Source organism: Rhamphochromis longiceps, linkage group LG15 (assembly GCF_057381845.1).
Source record: "Rhamphochromis longiceps isolate RC_006_pf linkage group LG15, R_longiceps_female_GT1.1, whole genome shotgun sequence".
NCBI classification, from domain to species: Eukaryota; Metazoa; Chordata; class Actinopteri; order Cichliformes; family Cichlidae; genus Rhamphochromis; species Rhamphochromis longiceps.
The window spans coordinates 33,476,930-33,499,749 of record NC_140571.1 but is presented as its reverse complement, the minus strand read 5'-3'; the positions used below and the strand labels follow the sequence as shown (position 1 = coordinate 33,499,749).

The window sequence follows — 22,820 nt, the reverse complement described above, 5'->3', positions numbered from 1 at the left end:
GACCTGTATGACGGCAAGAGGCTCCCACCAGCCTTGCCGCCATCAAAGCAGCTTCTGCCAGCAGTCCCAGCCTGCATCAAAGAAATGAGTCGCTATTGGTCAAGCCCTTTTAAAAGCAAGCTTCCGACCAAGGGCTGCTCTAAGCTTGAGATCCAGGGGATGGGTGAACTGTGGCTGACCGAACCCCCAGCAGTGGAGCCTTCAGTGGCGTATCACCTTCACCCTAACCGCAGGGCAATCTCAGCTTCTTCTAGCATTTCTTTGCCCAACAAGATAGATCGCCTCACGGCATCTATTTATCAAAGGACGTACAAATATGCTGCACAGTCAGTATGCTCGCTTAATGCAGTCACACTGCTATCAGCATATCAGGCAGAAATTCTGGAAGACATGGGCCGTCAGCTTGACTCGGGTTCCCCGAACCCAGCCCTCTGGGATGAAATCTGCGTGGTTAATGATCTCATTCTTCGCTCCTCCAGGGGAGCAGTCCAAGGGTGTGGTCGCGTTATGGGCCTTGCAGTCTCGGGTGAGAGAGCCTTGTGGCTAAACCTGTCAGGCCTAGGTGATGCTCAGAAGGCTGAGGTCATGGATGCAGCCTATGACCCAACCAAGGGTCTCTTTGGCCCAGCCCTGGAGAGAATGAGAGAAACAAGCACCCGCAGAAAGCAGGAGGGTAAAGCATTCAACCTCTGCTTACCCAGAAAACCTAACTCTCAGCCCCAGCAGGCGCCAAGAGCTGGCTTTGCAGCAACGGCAGCAGCTGTGAGAGGGAGACAGAGTGGGGTCAGAATGCAGAGAGGAGCAGGAGGCCAGCAGGATGCCCACCAGGCCAAGGTAGAGAACCGAAGACCTTGGGACAAGCATTCCTTTGCAGCAGTTGCTGCAAAGAACAAGCCGTCACACCCCGGAGAGGGGAAAAAGAAGCGGTCAGCCTAGCACACCTGCAGCATTCTGTGTCACCCCTCTTTTCTTCCCCAAAGAGAAGGAAGGTGTTAGAAGGGGTAACCAAATCACTCCAAAGTTGAGGGTCTCCGGAAGTTTCCAGTTCACCAGGAGCACCCTCTCAGACTCCTCTTCCAGTTCAGGGAGGACAGACTTGTGGACAAATGGCGCAGTGTCACCAAACACTTCTAAGCACTCTGTCTGTGTCACCAAGCACTGCCCAGAGTCATCAGACACTTCACTGTGGTTTGGGGGTAAGAAAAGAAATAAAACGTGCATTTCTGCAGCCAGGCAGTTTGCCAAGGGCAGAATGTCCCCCAGTTTCAAAATAAAAACAAAAGAAAATCACTGCAATTTGTCTTTGTTCCCAGCGGGGGGAGCTCACGCTCTTCCCGAGGGGGACAGCCCCAACTCCTTCCGGGAGACAGGGGTGACGTCACGCTACCGCTTCTTCAGAGGCCCGCTCGCAGCGCAGCTGGAGCGGTGGCGCGCATGCGCAGTTCATCCCTGGGTCTTGTCAACCATTTCCCATGGTTACAGATTACAGTTTGCGGCAAAACCACCGAGATTCGGCGGAGTGTTAGCTTCTGTGGCCAGTCGCGATTCAGCGAATGTGCTGGAGGAGGAAATATCCTCCCTGTTACACAAACAGGCGATCGGAGCGGTTCCGAGCGAAGAAGCTCAGCAGGGCTTTTACTCCCGCTATTTCCTCATCCCGAAAAAGGACGGAACGTCGCTCCGTCCTATTCTGGATCTACGTGTGTTAAACAAGCATTTGAGAAAGTACACGTTCAGAATGCTCACACACAAGACGCTTTGTCGCTCAATTCACACAGGCGATTGGTTTGTTACAATCGACCTATCAGATGCATATTTTCACATCGCCATTTATCCTCCACACAGGAAATATCTCAGGTTTGCTTTTCAGAGCGTAGCGTACGAGTTTCAAACTATCCCATTTGGGCTATCCTTAGCTCCGAGGGTGTTCAGCAAATGTGTGGAGGCAGCGCTGTCTCCGTTAAGGAACAGCGGCATCAGAATATTTTCTTACATAGACGATTATCTAATATGCTCACGATCGCGCGAGCAGGCGATCAAAGACTCCGAGGTGGTGGTGAATCACCTCACGGAGCTTGGGTTCACTATCAACCTGGAAAAGAGCCACTTGGAACCCGCACAGTTTACAGAGTATCTGGGGCTCAGAATAGACTCCATCTCTTATCGTATCGCACTTTCAGAGCGGAGGATCGCATCCTTCACTCACTGTCTTTCCCGTTTTCAGCTGGGGAAAGTCGTGCGGTTCCGACTCTGTCTCCGCCTCCTTGGCCTCATGGCCTCTGTGATATCGGTGGTACACTTGGGGCTGCTTATGATGAGAGATTTTCAGCGGTGGGTCGCTTCTCTGCAGCTGTGCCCTCGCCGACATCTCAGTTGTGGTGTAAAAATAACGCAGCCGTGTATCTCGGCTCTCCGGCCCTGGAGGAGCCCGACAGCTCTCGCGGCGGGGGTACCGCTCGGGGCAGTATCATCCAGGGTGACGCTGACCACAGATGCATCCCTGTCAGGTTGGGGTGCAACTATGATGGGCAGAGCAGTGAATGGCGTTTGGTCACAGAGACTCACTCTGAATCACATAAATGTGCTGGAGCTCCGCGCGGTGCTCCTAGCCTTAAGGCATTTTCTGCCGTATCTCCGGGGTCAACATGTTTTAGTGAAAACAGACAACTCCACTGTAGTTGCTTATATCAACCGCCAGGGCGGCACCCGTTCCCGGCAGCTACACAGGTTAGCCAGGGAAATAATTATGTGGAGCAGCACTCGGCTCCTCTCCCTTCGGGCAACTCACGTGCCAGGAATTCTGAAGAGGGGGGCGGACCTCCTGTCCAGAGGAAATCCACTGTTCGGAGAATGGAGGCTTCACCCACAGGTGGTGGAGCAGATTTGGCAGAGATACGGCCGGGCTGCCGTAGATCTCTTCGCCTCGCGAGAAAACACACAGTGCCCCCTGTTTTTCTCCATGGCCAAAAACTCTTAAAAACTTTTAATAGCTCCACGGTGGCCATCCAAACACTGGATAGCAGAAATCATCCAGCTTCTGGTGGACGAGCCATGGCCACTCCCCATCCGCAGGGACCTTCTGTCTCAGGCGCGGGGGGAGATATACCATCCCCATCCAGACCAGGTTGCTCTCTGGGCCTGGCCCGTGAAAGGTGGAATTTGAAGGCAGCAGGCATGCCTCCGAAGGTTATTGAGACCATTCAGAATGCCAGAGCCTCCTCCACTCGTTCCATTTACAGCAGTAAATGGCGTGTTTTTGAAGAGTGGTGCCATGAAAAGCAGATTATCCCTTTTCAGTGTTCAGTGGTGGAGCTGTTGTGTTTTCTTCAAGACTTGCTGGACAAAAGGAAAGCTTTTTCCACTATAAAGGTCTATTTAGCAGCTATTTCAGCCTGCCACATGGGGTTTGGTGATAAACCTGCTGGGCAGCACCCCCTTGTAGGTCGCTTCATGAGAGGGGCGCGTCGAACGCTCCCAGTTTCTAGACCACTGGTCCCTTTATGGGATCTGTCAGTCGTTTTAGACGCCCTCTCCCACCACCCCTTTGAGCCTATTGGGGCAGTGGGGTTGAAGTTTCTCTCTCTTAAAACCACTCTGCTGTTGGCTCTAACCACAGCCAAGCGAGTTAGTGAATTACAGGCTCTGTCTATTCACCCCTCTTGTCTACAGTTGGCCCCGGGACTCACTAAAGCACTCCTGAGGCCTAACCCAGCCTTTGTCCTTAAAGTGTTGGAAACATCATACAGGTGCTCTACAGTAGAGCTCCTAGCTTTTCACCCCCCTCCATTCTCTTCCGAGAGGGAGCAGAGGCTGAACACTTTGTGCCCTGTCCGGGCCTTGGGGACTTATGTTGACAGAACAGCTGGATTCAGGAAGTCGGATCAGCTGTTTGTTTCCTGGGCCTCCCCTCACAAGGGCAGGCCCGTATCACACCAGAGACTAGCTCATTGGATTGTAGAGGCCTTAGCTCTGGCTTATAGCTGTAAGGGCTTGCAGGCCCCCCCAGGACTCCGAGCACACTCCACTAGGGGTGTGGCCACATCCTGGGCGTTGTTCAGAGGTGTATTAGTCCAGGATATTTGTGCGGCAGCAAGCTGGGCTACGCCGCGCACGTTTGTCCGGTTTTATCGGCTGGATGTTGCACAGTCATCCCTGGCTCAGACGGTGCTGGATTCTGGTGCCTCAGGTTCGACCTGAGATCCTGGAGTAGCACTGGAGAGTAGCTTCAGGAGCTGGCGCAATCCGGGAGTGGGCCATATCTCCCATAGTGAAACACTGAGCGAAGTTAGAAAAAGAACGTTGGGTTACTTAACGTAATCCCTGGTTCTTTGATAACAGAGTGAGGTGTTTCACCAACACTTCCCTCCTTGTTTAGGCACGGAAAGAAATCTGCTTGGAATGAGTTAGGAGGAGCTGGTCGGCCGTGTTAGTACGAGGGGGCGGAGCCCTGAGCACGGCTCGACAGGTCTGTCATAGACAGACGTGGTGTCATTGGAGCTTCCGTAGTTGGTCACGCCGAGGCGATTCCCATAGTGAAACACCTCACTCTGTTATCAAAGAACCAGGGATTATGTTAAGTAACCCAACGATTTGTTGTGACAAAAAACGTGACAGTTAGACAGCCACCATCTGTTCCCAAACATTTTTATCATAGAAATCTACCACATCCTAGATCATATGGTGAATCCCCCTACTGAGATGAAAAATTGTGATTGAGCCACAGGCCTCAGATTTTTTTTAACTTGTTCTCCTAGTCAAAGCTGAAATGATTAACTGATTGACTAATTAGTCAGCAAATGTCATGTTCCGTCATATAAACACGGAATATTTGCATTTAAAGGAATCTATTTAGCACATGCTCCATGTTATTTCTTTAGAATTCTTGAATTTTAATCGGAAGGTTGCTGGTTCAATCCCTGGCTCCTCCAGTCTGTATACCTAAATATCCTTTGACCAGAACCCCAAGTTGCTCAAATTGTGTGAAAATTAGAAAGCACTTTGGTGTCAAAAAAATGCGCGCATAAAGTGCTCAATTAGAGTCGAAAATCCCTAAATAACGACCAGTCCATCATTGGCTACCCTAGTAGACAACTATATTTGGAATATTCTTACTCAGAGACATGATTTAACCCAAATCAAAGGTGATATCACCTTTTGCAGGTGAGGGCAGTCCACCTCCAAAGCGACCACGCCTTTTGGATGAGAGGTGAAATGTCTTCACAAACTTAAAGTCCAGTTGCATTCTTTTTCAACCTCTTTAGACTTCTCTGTCACTATTGATTTCCTCATGCAATGCTACAGTTCCTGTCTTGACACCTGATCAGATGCTTTATCTTGATCCATAAAGACATGGTGAGCTTCATGGTATGGCTCATCAACTTTATCCTACAAGCCAGTGTACTCCTAGATATAGATCCCAGTCCTTAATAAAAAAGGATAGATAGGCTTGTTTCAGGAATGGCATCACATCTAAAATGTTGTCCAAGTAGAACATGAGGACTATCAAGAATTGGATTTTCATATCAGATCGGTCAGGGTCTGCGTTAACAAAATCCACCTCCTGTGCTGTTGGTCCTGAGGTGGCATTCAGTACCTGAATAGTTTATACAGTTGCATAGGTAGTTGAATAATTTTCAAAAACATTTTTTGTACCCTGCTGCTGTTTTCCAAAGATACAAATATTATTTGTCATATACACAGTACAACATATAGTGAAATGCGTGTGTCCTGAACTGCAGACAGGCTGCAGATGCAGCCACGCAACTCCAGGGCTGTTTTTTAGCATGGGGGTCTAGCCAGAACCCTTACTGGGAACTGAACTTGCAACCCCCGCTCCAGAGGTGTGTATTCTTACCACTATTCAAACATGAATCTTCTCTGAATTGTTTTGGTTCCTCTCAGTAATGTCATTTTACACTTGATTTTCTGTACCAACTAGGTTGCTTCCATTATCAGATTGGATCTGTGTGACTTGATCTCTCCTACTCAAAAACTCAGACAGTGTCCAGAGTGAGACATTTCACTGAATGAATCCACATGACATGAATGAAAAAATAACTCCATATGTTTCATGTGACTTCCTTTTATTACCTAAAAAGGCCTAGTCGAGTCTACTCCACCACCGCTGTATTACCACAATCTGAAAGGATGTGTTGTCTGCAGTCATGCCATAACCTTTCACGCATTTTGCAACACAGGAGAACAGTTTCAGTCTTAGAAGCAAAATATTCCCAGAACCCAGAATGCGTTACAACCACTGAAAAACATAACTGCCAAAGCATGGAAAAGGATCATAAATCTAGAAAAATAATATGTAAAAAAAAAAAAAGAGAAAAAAGAAACACATCTAAATACCTTGGTTTTAATACAGAGCCCAATTATAATAAAATAGGACTGTTATAAGACACACTGAGAAGAAATTTATATTCAGTGTTAGCACAGATATTCATATGTAGCCAAGGATCAAAGCATGGGATGAATCTATCCATTTTCTGTCACAACCTGTACAAACATTTTTGCAATTTTACACTTGAATGAATTGTTGAAATTGAGAAAAAAATGCATATTTACTAGGGGTGCAACGATACACAAAATTCACGGTTCGGTTTGGTTCGATACTTTGGTGTCACGGTTCGATATTTTTTCGATACAAAAAAAATGTTCATGCCTTTTTAATTTGTCATTTATTAAAATTATAAATATATATTTTAACTCAAAAGTACAGTTTTTAAATTTAACCCTAACCCTTGTGCGTGTTTTTTATTTTGACAGCGAATGCGCACCTGCGGACCACTTATGTGCAGCCCTGGTTATTATTTAGCTCATCATATTGCAGCCACAGAAATTCTTTTGTCCATGAAACCATAAAGCTGCACTTTCTTTTTGCCTTATAGTCTGATTTGTCATAACTTCTCCGTTTTGTGGTAAGCTTTTCTTTGGCTGTCACTTCTTCACCCTGACCTGTCTTATTTGGCTCAGCAGAACTAAAATATATATCTGTCTGTGAAGGTCATCGTAGTCAAATATATATCCTGCTGCTTTTACACACGCACTCACATAAGCTCAGCGATTCTCTGCGCGATCAACCTCTCACATGTTTAAGCTGCGGGAGATTTCACTTGTCATGTTTGCATAGTAAGCTACCAATTAATAAGACGATGTCAGAGGAATTGGTGCACAAATTATCATCACTCACAGATCAGTGCTGTCATTGCAAAGTGAAAGCAAAAAAACAAGCGCAAATTCAAACGCGATTTCAATATGTCACATATTGACAGTGGCTCACCGATGCCAATGACATAATTACCCATCACTCTAAGAAATGAAACATGGGCTTTTCAAAAATTAATTCTTAGTTTTATGTTCAATATACTTAAAATTGTCAATCTTATGGGTGTAATTAATATTTTTAAATTTGATTTAATTAATTCTATACCGTTTTAATGTTAAATAATATTGATATTTCCAATTTATTGAACACATTTAATTAAATCCAAAGAGCCCTTTCCACATCCTTTTTGAGCATGCGCAGAGAATGAAAAAAAAATATCTTCGCGCATACGCATTGACCTTCTTCACCTACGCCACAGTGTGCTTTGGCCACGTGTCTGGAAAGAGGGATTAATCACGATTCATCCGTTGGAGTTAAGGTAATTTCTTCCTATTTTTAATAGAATATAATTTAACTAGTACTTTGTGATAATATATGGCGTATATTTTTCCGGTAAATATGTGAGCAGTATGTGTTCTGTAGGTTGTAGCATTTTGCTAGCATTGGAAACATTCATTTGCATATTCGATGTTACTGCACATCTGAATATTGTCCCATCTGCGTTTAAAATTTCATTCGAACTCCGAATAGCACACTTATTTTATTTGTTTTATTGCACTATCAAGTTAGGAGAACGTTAGCCCGAACAAGAATTGGGATACATGTGCAGTGATTGTTGAGGAGTCCATGCTCGTCTGTTTCACTGAAGAGAACCGCTAGCTGCGTAGTTTGCATATCTTCGCGCATCAAGTCTCAAAGAGACCTCTGAAGGTGACCCCCACTTGCCCCCAAAAATAAAATCAAGTATACTGGGTGGTTAGTGCTCCGTTTGTTTGCTACGGTGTCAAAGATATTGCACTTTTATTTAATAGGTCATTGAGAGTTGAAGAGCCCCCCCCCCAAGCAAAACGACAACGGCCAAAAATCTTATTTTAGGATCTTGAGTGTTATAAATGTTAAAGTGTATGTGCAAACAAATGTGAAAAGGTTCTAAGGTTGTCACCTGTACTCAAGTTAAGTACTGGATTTTTGGTCTTAGCATTTAATTAAGAATATTTTGAGATTTGCTATATGCATTTTTTTATTGTAAAATTTATTATATAATAGAAAACTTACAAAAATCTGATTCAGAATTATAACTGGGGACTAAATCGTTTTTACCTTTTTGTGTCACTTAAGTATTTTCTGTAATTGCATTACATACAGTGATTTTTAAGTAGCTGTGGTAAATCTGCAGTACTGACTATAATCACAAGTTGTAACTCGAAAGTTGTTTCCAATGTTTAAATTTTGGTCATGCACTTTAAGCATTTAATATTGCCTTACGCGGTGTTGTTCCCTGTAGAAGCTTTGCCTTGTTAAGGCTCACCGTAAATAAAGTTGTTGATGCAGCACCCTTTTTGCATTTACACTTTATGTAAGCTTTGGTGTAAGAGTTTTCTATTGAAGTGCAAGGATCTTGAATGTTATGAATGGTAACGTGTGAGCAAGTGTAAAAAGGTTCTTGAGTTGTCACCTGTACTCTGTAGTTAAGTGTTAGACCTTTGCTGAAGACTTCTGAAAGGTCCAAACACCTAATTACAATGTATAGATGACAACTCAGGAACCTTTCTAGACGTTTTGTTGATACCTAAACATTTAGCATATAGATGAAACTATTAATTAAATCATAATTAATCAAATTAATTAGGTCCAAAATGCAATCTAAATGGTGCCATTAAATTCAAATTAATATTGTCAATTGAACCTAAAGCGATACAGTTAATAAAATGAACAAAGTGTTTAAATTTTAATTAATGGTGTTAAATAGTAACAACAAAAGGAAAGCTGTTGCTTTTATAGAACAATTTCACTTCTGATATACATCACCATTGAAATTGCAGATAACAACCATATTGATTTATGTTTAATTGACCAGGTTTTGTGGAAAAGATTGCCTTAACTTTGTCAATTAAATCCAACGTTTTATTTCTTAGAGTGCAGCTACATTTCTGAAAGAATGCAAAAGCATTGACATATATTTTTCCTTCCTACAATAGCCCGACGGGCAGGGCAGAGATAGATTTTGGTAGCCCAACTGAAAAGATCGCTAGCCCCGGGACGTCGGGCTAGCGATATTGCAAGCCCTGTATCTGATTGAGGAATCACTCATCTTTGGAAAAGAGAGTTTATTACAGAGAAATGTCTCTTTCCAAAATAAAAGCTATACTATCTGCTTCTTCTGGGCTATATTCTCAGCAGCATATTAAACATATAAGGAGAATCATGTGCTAACAGCTGTCTAAATGACTCGGCTAAAGTTAGTAGCATGCTTGCTTGTTTTTTTTCTGCTTCCACTTGTCTTTGCACTAGGATGATGTCGGCGTAAATGTGCAGTCATATTCGTTGTGTTCCCACTAGTGCTTTCAGGTTAATCTCGTTGAAATGACCTTAACGCCACAACACGGCAAATCTCCGTTAACAAGCTACCACCGATCGCGCTGTCTGTCGAGCCTAGGCGGAGTAGTCGAACGCAGATTCACTGAGCGCTCAACACAGACAGCATCGTCAGAAGGAAAGTTGATCAAATAAATTAAAAATTTTGTATTGTTCGATACATATGCGTACCGAACCGAAAGCACTGTATCGAACGGTTCAATATCGATACGAATATCGTTGCACCCCTAATATTTACTCTTTTCAATAAGACTATTTTTAAACAACAGATTTTAAAAACTAACAATATGCTTATTAAACACATAGCGATACTCATTCTCAAAAAAGTCCACTGTAACATGCAAGAGTACAGTGTTTTTAAGCTCACCAGCATCAGCTGCGTCAGAATGGCTGAAAAGAATCAAGATGCTGCAAAAACCAAAAGTCCAGACTGAAGTACTGTGGGAGGACCTTGAGGGAGCTGTGTGTAAACTAATGTCCACAGTCCTCAATGATGTGAAGCAGTGTTTGGAATGTTAAAGGTGGTTCTACAAACTGTTCAGTCATGGGATGTACTTTTTTTTTTCACACACTACTTCTGCATTTTAGCTCAGTTTGTGTTAAGTAAAGGTTGAGGCTGGGTTTAAATTTAGAACATAGGGAGGATAATATGAATTTTTACTGACCTGATATGTAATTTCTTAAAGTTTAAATTGAATGTTCTCCCTATCTGTGGAAAAGTAGTCAGTCTGATTTAATATTATTCTCAGACTATCATAACCACAGAGTTTGCATGATATAGTTTTTAAAACCTTTGAAACCCATTAGAAGTTAAAAGCTTAAATGTAGCTTCAGCATGGAAAAAAAAGAATTAAAAGGTTATTTTGTGACTAATCACCAAAACCTTTAGAAATTCTAGCTTTTGGGGCATAAAACAGAACAGTCAACATGTTCTAAATATTTGTGTAAAAATCCAGTTTGCCAGTGGGATGAGTCTAGCAGCAGAAGATTGATTCGCATTAGATTCATGTAGACAGAGGCCAGCAGTAGACGGTCTCCTGGGTGACTGCTGTTCACAGAAAGCATATACAGACGGGGGCCATGATTGGATTCAGATCAGGTTTCTCTGGGAGGTTGAGCTACATGGCAATGAGGGCTTCCTCAGAGACCGTGGCCGTGCAGATCCATCTCTTCCTGCCACCACCACAGTTTACATAGGAGCAGGACAGACAGAGAGACTGTCTCCGTGGTGATCCGCTGACCCCTGAGGTTTATTTCCTGCCATCACTGCCGCCACTTTGCTTAACAGTGACATTTTAAGGAGCTGCAAAATATTTTCTCTCTAACTCAGACTTCAGTAACAGTAATAACACACTGACTGCATCTGATTGAAAAAAGGTGCAGGCTTTGGAATCTTGTTCTGAAGGTTAGTGGTGTAACTTCTCCTCTCCATACTGTAGCATGTTTTCCCTGCATTTTCTGATGATTGAGTGAGTGTAAGTGGTGCTTTGTCTAGCCAAAGTGACTACTTCTAACCAGGCTTCATTTTATTCTGTTGATGCCGAAACCATAAAATATGTTTCTTTGGTAGTGATATAAGAAACCTGCGACCATTCAGGGTTGTAGGGTTGCAGATTTGCAGAAATTAATAGTAAAATTACAAGCTGTGATACATTAGATTATGGAAAACATAATAAAAATTACATCAAATTTCACTGATGAGCAATACTAATAGTAGCTTGGTGTCCCTGTGACACAATTGTAGGATTAGGTAGTCAGGTCAGGTAGCTTGATTTGCAGAGGATAGCTTTTACATTTTGAAAGCAATTCTTACCATGGTGTTGGTATTTTTTACTTAAAATAATAAGTCACAGTCACCTTTCTAAAGAGGCTTAAACGTTATATGACAAACTAAATAATTTTATATCACAATATCTTTTAATATTTGGGTGATTTCTGAAGTATAGAACTGAGATTCTTGAGATCCCTTGAGATGCTCTATGAGGCCTATGTCTTCAGTAACTGAAAAGCATGCTCTGTTGAGTTAGGATTTGGACACTGACGAATATCTCAGTTCTCTGCCTTGAAAAACTGTTACTGTCATGGTCAGGGTGAGTCTTGAGGTGTTCTGTGTTGTTGGCGTATCCACCCCTGGGCGGAGTTCCCTTGTTTTCTCTGACTGGCAACACCTGTGAGTAATTAGGCTGCAGTGATTAAAGACCAGCGTTTACAACCATTCTTTGCTAGATCGTCTGCTAACTCTCTGAAACTTTGGATATCATTGCTCTTTACTGCCATAGCCTGCTTTCGCTCAGTTGCTGATCATCCTGTAGCCTCTCTGTTTATGCCCACCTGCCTGCCTCCCTGCCAGCACACGGACGTTCTCAGATTTTACTCATGGGACATCTTCACACCTCACCTGGATCACCTACCCCTCTATGCTTCACCTCTGCCTGGAACAATGACTCTGAGAATACCACCACATAGTTTCCCTCTGCCCCTCACTTCCCGGTTCCTGCACTGGATGTTACCAGTATCGAGTTCCCCCCCTTTGTCCACGACAGCCCCAAGGCTCCCTTCATGGACCCCCTCTCAGTTCACACAGTTCATATTTTGTGTCTCTCATAGTGTTGTTCTGGTGTGTCATAGTTCATAGTGTTTCATAGAAGTGTTTAGCTTGTGCTTTTGGTACTATACTAGGAACTAGTACTTCATAGTATATTTTCGTTCACAGCGTGCCAATTAACCCTTTGCATCTCGGTGTACATGGTGCTACAACTCGCGTTCTGCACTAAAAGTGTACTTTACACACAGTCTTTGTGCCTGCGAGCAGAGGCGGAGCCAGACATTTGAAACACCCGGGGCTTAGCCCAAAAGGGTAGTATGCATGTGGGATTTTTTTTTTTTTTTTTTGGGGGGGGGTAGAAATGACTGAAAGATTAATAGGCCCTGTTTTGAGTTTTGTTCAAAAAAGAATGACTTCATATAGGGAAAAATATATATCACATGTGCAGGACACCTTAAACTAGTTTTTTAATTAAGCAGCAAGGCAGAACAAAGTCGGGGCTGTATCAAGACACAGGGACTAAACCCCAATTCAACCAGACCCTGAACTGATCCAGAATTAAAACAGGACTACAACAGTTCAAAATCAGGACTACTTAGGATTTAACCAAGACAGAATCAGAATCAGAACTAGATGATAGTAGCACTAAAAATCATCATAGACCTGCACTACACTTATTTTTTTTAATTCTACCAAAGTACACTATTTAGATTGAGAAAAGTTTATATAATTATTTGGCCTTGTTGTGCAAACAAGCCTGCAAAACTTAATAAATGTAGAATTTGAAAAATAACAAACCTAAAAAGAAACACTAGGTACGAGATACATGAGGACCTATGATACGGTGATACTTTTGGTAAACGACCATTTGACTAACATGTGTCTCTCACCTGCTCTTGTTCATCTCTGTTCTGTCCTCATTCTCTCTCTCCCTCTCTGTTCCTCTCTCTCCCTCTTTGTGCTGACAATCATCAAATATACAGTTGAAACCAGATATTTACAAACTCTTCAGATAAAAACACAAACACTTTTTTAATTGTAACATCAAATCAGACTAAATGTTTATTTTTTTTAGATTGATAAATGGTAAATGGTAAATGGCCTGTATTTATATAGCGCTTTACTAGTCCCTAAGGACCCCAAAGCGCTTTACATATCCAGTCATCCACCCATTCACACACACATTCACACACTGGTGATGGCAAGCTACATTGTAGCCACAGCCACCCTGGGGCGCACTGACAGAGGCGAGGCTGCCGGACACTGGCGCCACCGGGCCCTCTGACCACCACCAGTAGGCAACGGGTGAAGTGTCTTGCCCAAGGACACAACGACCAAGACTGTCCAAGCCGGGGCTCGAACCGGCAACCTTCCGATTACAAGGCGAACGCCCAACTCTATAAAAACATATTTGTTAACTTTAAGAGTAAAGAGAGAAACTATCTGTATTTCTTAATTGTAAATGGCACCAAATTGTATTCAAACTTGAGCCACACTTATGGAGCTCCACAGTTGTCTTCCTGGTGTTTTGGTTGACATCTCTTGACTTTCCCATGTCACAGAAACAGGCTCTGTGTTTTGCCTTATATGCATCCACAGCTGTGCCACCAATTTACTCACATTGACTCTACTAACCTATCAGAAGCTTCTTCAGCTCAGAATGGAATCGTCTGGAGTTTTCTTATTAATTAACAATAAACTTAGTGTACATGTACTCCTAAATTTGATGAAAGTGATAATAAATAGACAGCTCTGTCTCTCTTTATTCTGACATTTAACTAATTCAAAAGATATTTCAATATTTATCTAAAACAAAAGTTTACTCTAAATTGATGTTGTACAGTAAAAATGTTTTATGTTTTCTCCCTAAAGTGTATGTAAATATCTGGTTACAAATGTGAATATCCTGCTGTGTACTGAAATCCCTCTTGTTTTGCATAGAAATATACTGAACAACATACAAAGCATAATATATAAAATAACATTTACCTGAGTTTTTTCTTTGAAAGAACCCTCTAATGTCCATTCTTATATTTCAGTACATAACTGAAACCGATTTTGTCGTGGAGGGTAAGAACTGAAAATATGAAATAAACACACGTAAGCTAAGACTCTCTAAAAAATAGCATTTGTTCGGCTTTTCATTTCGCCAGTTGTTGATTCACTTGAAGAGCAAGTAACGTAATAATTGGTCAAGTGATCAGTTTGATATCAATCTTTCGTGATGCACCGTCATATTTACATTATTTGTACGGTACGAATGATTTGCTTTGGTACCTGGTCAAACTTAAGCTCTCCTTAGTATGGCTGGCTCCGTTTCTCCAACAGCGCCCTCACAGGCAGCAGCTGCCCCGCCCTCTCGCTCAGTTGCTTAGTGCCTGAGCTCGGATCATACCAATATCAGGGGGGATTCACACACAGTCGTAAATTCCCACGGTGTGCACTATGTGTTTCGAATATTGTGTGTACTTTTTGTTTTATACAGTTGTCAGCCAGGCATCTAACTATGAAAAAATTACACTCCAAAAGACCCCGGGCTTCTGACAAAACAACCCGGGCTTAAGCCCAGTAAGCCACCCCCACGCTCCGTCCCTGCCTGCGAGTACTGTCTGCATTTGAGTCCTGTCTCTCATATCGGCCCCCTGGTCGTGACACTTAGGTTACTTTAGCAGTACTTTAAAATTCCTCCTGCTATTTATTTTTGGATTTTTTCAATAGGGTACAGTTAAGAGTGACAGGAAAGCAGAGGTTGGAGAGGAACCCAGGCCGGCCGCTCTCAGCCAGTACAGCATATGGTCACTTGCTCATCCCAGCGAGCTAAACCGGTGCCCCCTTCATATGTCATCACTTAAAGACCGGATTGTCAGCTTTTGGGAAAATGCTAGATAGGGTTAACACAATGTCATTCATAAACATTTCTACTCTACAACCTGTGCAACCTGAGCATAGGAAAAATGTGTCTACTGCACTTGTATGGAAGGTTTATAAGTGTTTGCAGTTCTAGACTCTACACAATATTACATGTGAAAAAAATTAGGAAAATGTGTCCAGTTGCAAGTGCAACCAAACAACTTTCTTGTTTTTTGAACATTCTGAGTATAATAATAACTTGCAGGAAGAAAAAAAAGCTTGCTTTGCATCCATGCAGAGGTTTCTATAAAAATGTGACATCACCTTGTGAACACACAGGGTCGTTTCACCAAAGCTCATCTTGAGTGAAACGGTCTAAAGTGAAACTGTCTGAAGTGACTGTATAAGACAGACCTGTCTGTGTTTGTGAATTCTGCATAAATCTGAACATAAAAAGAAAAGAGAAATCCAAGAAGAAAGGAATTAAATCAACGTTAAACATATTGGATTATTATACTTGGATGCATGTTAGTAGTTATTTTACTGGATAATCCTGCAGTGACTATGAAATTACATGTATTCATAAATTACCTGCAGTTGGTGATTATTTGAGATGGACTTAACGAACTGTCAAGTAAACTGGGGACTGAAAAAGACTTTTTTTAATGAGTAATTCTGTCAGGCTGCTAAAGCTGAGATCGTCAGTGCTGCACAATGTGTTTTTTTTCTGCTGTCAAAGCAGCAAAGAGTTATAAAAACTGTCATCATCAGGCTTATTGTATCGTTGAATCCTTATTAAATTCTTTATTAAATGGCCTGAAATTTCATTAGAGCTGCATTTTTACAAAATGTTGGTTCATTTCCTGGAGCACAGTACTGACTCTTGAATCACCTCTAACTGCTCTCAGACTCAGGAAGTTCTCAAAAGCTGTGTCCAAATTCAGAGGCTGCATCCTCTTGAGACCGCATTTGTAGGCCGATTACGTCGCAGCGATGCAGTGAAGGTTTTCCAAATACGTAGACTCCTCCAAATGCGGCCGACAAAAGCGTCTTCCTTTTCCCCAGATTTAAAGGATGGGTCAGGTGTATCCTGACCTCTGACCTATCCTGTTTGGCCCAACCTATCCCAGAATTAATAGCGCGGCCCAACCAATTCCAGTTTTGAACAATGCTACTTAGTTTTAATATTACTCTTATTACTCTTTCTAGGTCACAAAATAAACTTTGAAGATATTTTCAGGCGAGAATGTAGCTGTGTAAACTTCAAATATCTGCTCAGTTTATCAAGACATCACGTATTTCCAAGAGCGCTCTGACGTTTTTGGAGATGTCTGTTACCCGGATGTCCAGCAAAATCCTGTTAGCTTGATAGCTAGCCGGGGCGAGAACAGCAAACTCCTGGCACATCATTTTCAAATTCTCTCGCGGTCTTTTGCTACTCAGGTTAAACATGATATATAAGTCACTTAGATAACTTAAAAATGTTATTGCTTGGCTTTTTTCAGTGTTTTCTTTTGTGCCTGAGTAAATCAGTTTGGCTGAGATTAGCTGAATAAACGTCAAACGGAAAACTGATTAAACAGAAGTGTGAGATGGTCGAAAATTTACAGCAGTGTCCTGTTATGTTTTAGATAGCAAGGAGCAGACAGCTGAGTTTATTAAACTTCACTGAGACAGCGGTGAAATCTGAAGGCTAGACTGTCCAATTTCACACTTCCGGCCAACCCAGCCTTCGGAGGCCTTCGCGGTCTACGTTGGCCGGGTCCTCAGGAGGATGCAGCCTCTGAATTTGGACACCGCTAAAGAGTTTAAATGTTTTATGAATTACTCTTCAATCAGTATTGAAGCTGAGTTCAGATCATGGTGTTGTTTTGGGCAAAAACGTATTCTGTGAAACGTATTCTGAGTGGATTGATTATTATTAGTTTGTCGGTTTTGATTTGTGAAAATCTTGAAATAATCTTTAAGGAAGATGGAAGACAAATAGAGTAAAAGTCCATCCCTGTTGCAACAGACATCGAAGAATTTAGCTGCGATGTCATATGAGGGAGTATGGCCAAGCTAGATCTCTGCTGGATGTAAGAAATGCAGATGTTAACAGTTTTAACTCAAGGTTAAAAATATTAATCAGTATAAATATGACAGGCAAAAGACTTAAAACTACATTATATGGATGAAAGTACTGGGCTACAATCAATCAATTGCACAATTAACTGGAAGTATTTAGGAACCACAGCAACTTGTACATGAAGTGCTGTAAAGTTACACAGCAGGTTCACCATGTGCCCTGCTGACTCACTAACTGTTAAATGCAAAGCTCCTCTGGTACGTCTGTATGTGGACCATTATGGTAGTCTTCCGTCAGAAAAAGTGAGCTATTTATTTATCCTGGGGGAAAAAACAAACAAGAATATAAAACATAAGGCCAAAGAGGACTCAGACTTTAGTGACTAAAATGGGGAAAACGAAATACTAAGAACGTGGACCTGGAGCATGGAGGAAGGTAAAGTGATGTTCCAGCCAGGATCAAAGGGGAACTGACACAATATATGTACATGAGGGTGTTTGGGGAAAGTAGAGACAAATGGGAACACAGGAGGGACAAATCAGGCACAATGAGACAGCAGAAGCGAGACAGTGGACTGTCAAAATAAAACAGGAAGGAAACAGATGGACCAGACAAAGGAAGAGAGGCAATACAAACACTGAGACGAGACTAACAAAATACAGGGAGTGAGAGCGAGGGAGACAGGGAGACTTGACATCTGTAACTGGACAGGCCTAACTACACACAGGGGATGCTGGGGAGGTCACACCGAGGTGAGACTAAGACAAACAGAACACAAATGGGAACTAAGAATCAGCACCAGGGCTCTCAAACTGAACATAAGAACCTCAATAATTCCCTACAGACCAAACAATGCAAAACACATAATTCAAAATGCATCATGACCCCAAACAAACTCAAAACACTGGGTCAAAACCCAGGACCATGACAGCTGCATGAATAACTTGCCTTTCTGGTTCTTAGAGTTAGCAGTATGGTACAGCAGCAACCTGATGATATTCTTCATCATTTAGCTCCGTAGCATGAGAAATGGTCTGTAAAGAAGGAGGTTGTGAGTCCTCATGGCAGGTTATCTTGTCATGTTTTTACCCTGACCATAACATCTCTGATGCGGTTTTGTTCCATCCCTACCAGAGCTTCAAATCAACCTGGGAACATTTCAAAAACAGAGCATTTAGTCGTCTGTTGTGAAATTGACAAGATTCATTGTGTCTGACTTCCCAACATCCTCATCTGTAGGCTGCCTCTACTTTTAGTGATGGTGCTTCCAGGATGTCTCCGAAATGCACTTTGTTAAATCTGGTGGAAACACAACCACACAATGTCTTAAGTGAGTTTCATCACCTCAGGTGCTTGTGTTAAAGTGAGAGTATGACTTAGCAATGTCTGTGTCTTCTGTCTTAATTTTTTCTTTATTTTGTTTTAACTGATGAATGAATCATTAAACAAATCTTGTGCACAAAGAGGGATGTTCAGTAACATCTCAGATGTCAGCATAACTTTTATTTTTCATATGTGTCAAAACTTTATGTGTTTTAAAAACAGTAGAAATAAACACCATGGATGTTTTGTGAGCTTTTATGTGTAACCATGGAATCACATGTGTCTGGTCTCACTTTCTCTCTGCACCAGCTGTTTACACACCCACAATCCCCAGTTCACACTCAGTCATGATTCATTGGCTCTCGCTGTTTGTCCTTCAAACATACAGCAGAAGGCTGTTGAAGTACGCCTTTTTAAATTGCATACAAATGCAGATACGTGTAACTGTTAATTAAGCAGAGGATGTGACATTACCAGCTGATAACACAGTGGAATTTATTTTCAGAAAGCTGAATAAAAAACGTGTTGTAAAACATCAGCTACAAAAGCAGTAAGTTCTCCTTCATATGATCCAATTACAGCAGCCATAAACTGGTTTGTAGCTTTTCTAGGGATTCAGACTGTTAGTCTGATTTCAACTGTCAGACTGTATGGAAATGTCAGCTTCATAACAATTTTATTTATTCATCATTTACACCAAAGTCAGAGCTCTCCAAAAATAATGAAAAGTTGACACAACTGTCCATGCATTGTTCAAGCCAGTTACACTGGAATAACTTAAATGGGCAGCAACACACAACTTTAATTATTACCAATCTTGTTGTCCAGTTAAAATTCTTTAGGAGCTAAGTCTTCTCCCCTGACACTTAATTAATCCAACTTGCTATAGGTTAGACTCGGGATAACAGTAGCTGCCTATCGTTATCATTGATTGCAATCTAGCACAACCGTTCTTTCCTTCCCTCATTCTCCGATAACTGCCTAAAATATGGATAGAAGAATTCCAACCATGTGTTGTTCCACATTATACTATTCTCTCGGTCTATCTTATTCTCTCTGGGAATAAGATAGTCCATTTCTCTGTTTTTCTCCTCCTGCCTTACAAAGTGAAGTCAGCTAAACACCAACCTGACAAAGTGACACGCTGGTCCACCATGTCAATTTCATGCTTTGCCTGTTCAAAACGTGAAATGTACATGCATGCTGTAATCTGCAGTAACAGCAGAGGGAGATGTTTTATTTCAAGCCAACATGAAAATTATCGCAGGAAAGCATTTAAACAGACATTTTTAAGTTTAAAGTTTCATCTAATCTAATCAAATCTAATTAACCACCTAGCGTCATCGATTTTGACAATTAAAGTCCCTAGCATGTACCTAATACGTTTTTGCCTGCTAACGACTTTTTGGCTTTAAGTATATTATCTCCCGCTGCTGGTAATGCAATTTCTGCATGCGTGTCCATTTCATGTTTTGCCATGATACTGGGTTGGCTACACTATGTGCCACACATTAACGCTAACACACCACTTCACCCTCTGTTGGGTTGTATGGTTGACAAAAGGTATTTAAAAGCTTGCTCCAGGCTTGAACACAAAACCTCAGCATTGCTCTACAGTGTACTGTCATATAAGTATCGCGTGCTAACCGATTGTGCCACTGGAGCTGTGTTTATACAAGTGCACACAGCTCTCCACCTGTCAAAATAACTGCAGCACTTGTGTAATTCAAGTAACATCTTAATTTTGTAACTGAATTGTGATTACTGAATTTAATTACAGAAAATTGTAATGCGATTAGTTGGGAACTTGTTACATTCTGTCCATACCGCCAGCCTTTCAGAAGAAGAATGTCACATTTTAAAGAAACTGAGGCATGACGCATTTAATGGAATATGAAGTAACACTGAAGTACCAACTGAATTACAAAGATGGAAAAAAATACAGTTTTTAGTTGGCTCTGGTTTTGAAATAAACAGTGGTTCATGTCTAGGTTGGAATTGCTTCAGATCCACATTCTTTTGGTACCTTTGACCCTTCTATAATTGATTGAATTTCTAATTCAAACTGTTTCTGTTGGGGAGTTTGGAGACCAAAGTGCTATGTCAAGAGGTTTGCTCAATCTGGCCAGTTTGGCTTGTAAAGAGCAAAACCATGCCCAGTTCAGGATTCTGCTGGACAAAGCCCAAGCCCCCGGTGGGGACGAGGACTTCTGGTACCAGCTCACCCAGAGAGACAAAGATTTGCAAACAGAGGTATAGAATTACAGCTTTGTGATGAGTCTTTACACAGTGTTGTGTTTGTAAAAATTTTCCCTCAAGGTCTTTTTTTTTTCTTTTATAGGTTGATCAGATTGTAAAACAAGGCTGTAGGGCTCTGAAGTTGGTGCTTAAGGAGTGGGTAAACCAAGCCCCAGAGCTCCCATTCTTGATTAACCTTTCTACTCAGATTTTTATTTTTTCTTGGTTAAGCTGATCTTATTAGAAATTTCTGTTGTGTTTTCTTAGGTTCTTGGTTTTAAGAGAAAATAAACACTCATGTTCAATAAATATTTTAGAGAACAAAATTAATATTATACATGTAATATGTATTAAAATATCTATCTATCTTATGCAGCTTTCAGTAGTAAAACGTGCTTTGAATGGACCAGAATTTCACAATGTGCCTTCTCTACAGACTTAAACTTTAAGAACTCAAATCTGCTTTGCATGGTAGCAACTATTCTAGTTGCTTTGCATGATGTGCAGCCATTACAATTCATTTAACACCTGTAACTAGGGATGGGTACCGGTGTTCTGACATAAACGGTAGTAACCAGACCGAAAAGCAGCGCACATTTCGGTGCTTTATTTCGGTGCTTTTTTTTCCTGAGCTGTGATACACTTCTAGCCAATCATTTTACGTTTCCGAGGATAGTAGGCGGGGCCAGGTACATACGTTCTGTTAGAGCAGAGCTACAGATTAAAAATGTCCAAGGCGAAGCGGTCAAAAGTCTGGCTGTACTTCACAGCAAAATATGCAAACTCAGCAGCCTGCAACAAGTGCTTTAAGCTGATACTGTGATACTGTCAAAGGAGGTAACACCAAGAATCCGATTAAACAGCTGGCGACGCATAGCGTTTTTTTTAAAAGCCGAGAAATGCGCCGTATTTGATAGCTTGCTGCGAGACCTCACACCGTGCACGTCGGGTGGGTTGCCAGTTATCGGACCCGGAGCAACATCCCCCAAAAACCCGAAGAATAGAGTCCTGGCCCCTAGCCCTGCCAGTGTAGCAGAAATGATGACGGATGATGATGCAGCAGCAGCCGTTCTTCTCTGCGTGAGTAGCTTCATGTTGTTCGTGTGTAATTTACGTTGAGTAGGCTAACCACGTTATTACATTAATGCATGTAAGGTGAACTAGCAAACATCATCATAGCTACATGCGGCTGTCCTCTTGTTTGATGGCAGATACTCCCTTCACCCTGGCCAAAAAGGCTAAAATGACCAAAGAAAAAGTGGGAAACAGTTAAACATGAGAGGGTTTAAGTTTGTGTTTTTTCCATTGTTTAAGCACTGCTTCCAGCCAAGAGTGATGCCATATATGCCACATAGCTGCAGAAAAGGCTAACATTGTTATCTTTTTACAAAAAAAACCAGCTGAACATGAGAGGTTTTTGGACAAAGTTTGTGTTCTCCATTCTTTAAGCACCGGTTTGAGGACCGTTTAAGCACCGGTGTTCCAGATCTACTGGCGTTTAGATCAACTGGCGTTGGTCGAACAGATGTGTGGCAGTCTTGCGTTTCAGTAGCTCCTACCGACAAACCAGCAAAAAAACGCCAAATGTGTCATCTGTGACACTTGTGAGGTTGTCTCAAACACACTCCGTCAGTCTTGATGCTGTTGAACAACAAAATGTTTAAAAATGTGGCGAGTTTACCTGGTGATATCCTCATGCGCGACGCGATCGCGAAAACAGCAAACAAGTAATACCACGCCGTTGTTGTTCACAGGACAGCAAGAGTAAACGATCGGGAGACTCCTGTCGTCGTTATCGTTCCCCTCGCACGGTTTGTTTCTCCGAATTCAGCGTTTTTGCTTCACAACTAAAGCGAGCAGTTTACTTTGTGCACTAACATGGACTCGAGTCAACCAGCGCCACCTCTGGCCAAGTGCCACAGCCTACAGCCAGATCAGCCTGTGACACACATCTGCACGTTTGAATTCGTGTCATGCACATTTGTACCTTTCAGTTGTGTCTGTTTGTGCGTCATGCAAATAAACCTTTGGAAAGAATGAAATGATATCATGTATTTATTATCAGCCTACATTTGTACAAAATGCCAAAT

General features: G+C 42.0%; 1 protein-coding gene across 1 annotated transcript; it reads left to right on the top strand.

Annotated features, from left to right (window-relative positions):
- The first annotated feature begins 1,252 nt into the window (after positions 1-1,252).
- LOC146652974 (uncharacterized) lies at positions 1,253-4,197 on the top strand. The gene is made up of 2 exons (XM_085381236.1): positions 1,253-2,165; positions 2,225-4,197. The coding sequence occupies exons 1-2, from the start codon at positions 1,253-1,255 to the stop codon at positions 4,195-4,197; spliced, it is 2,886 nt and encodes a 961-aa protein (XP_085237362.1).
- Positions 4,198-22,820: the final 18,623 nt, after the last annotated feature.

Bases quoted from the DNA above. Each gene is read 5' to 3' on its own strand.
- LOC146652974 (XM_085381236.1), top strand. From the start codon at position 1,253: ATGTCCCCCAGTTTCAAAATAAAAACAAAAGAAAATCACTGCAATTTG. The intron at 2,166-2,224 runs GTATCGCACTTT...TCCCGTTTTCAG, and splicing joins AATAGACTCCATCTCTTATC to CTGGGGAAAGTCGTGCGGTT.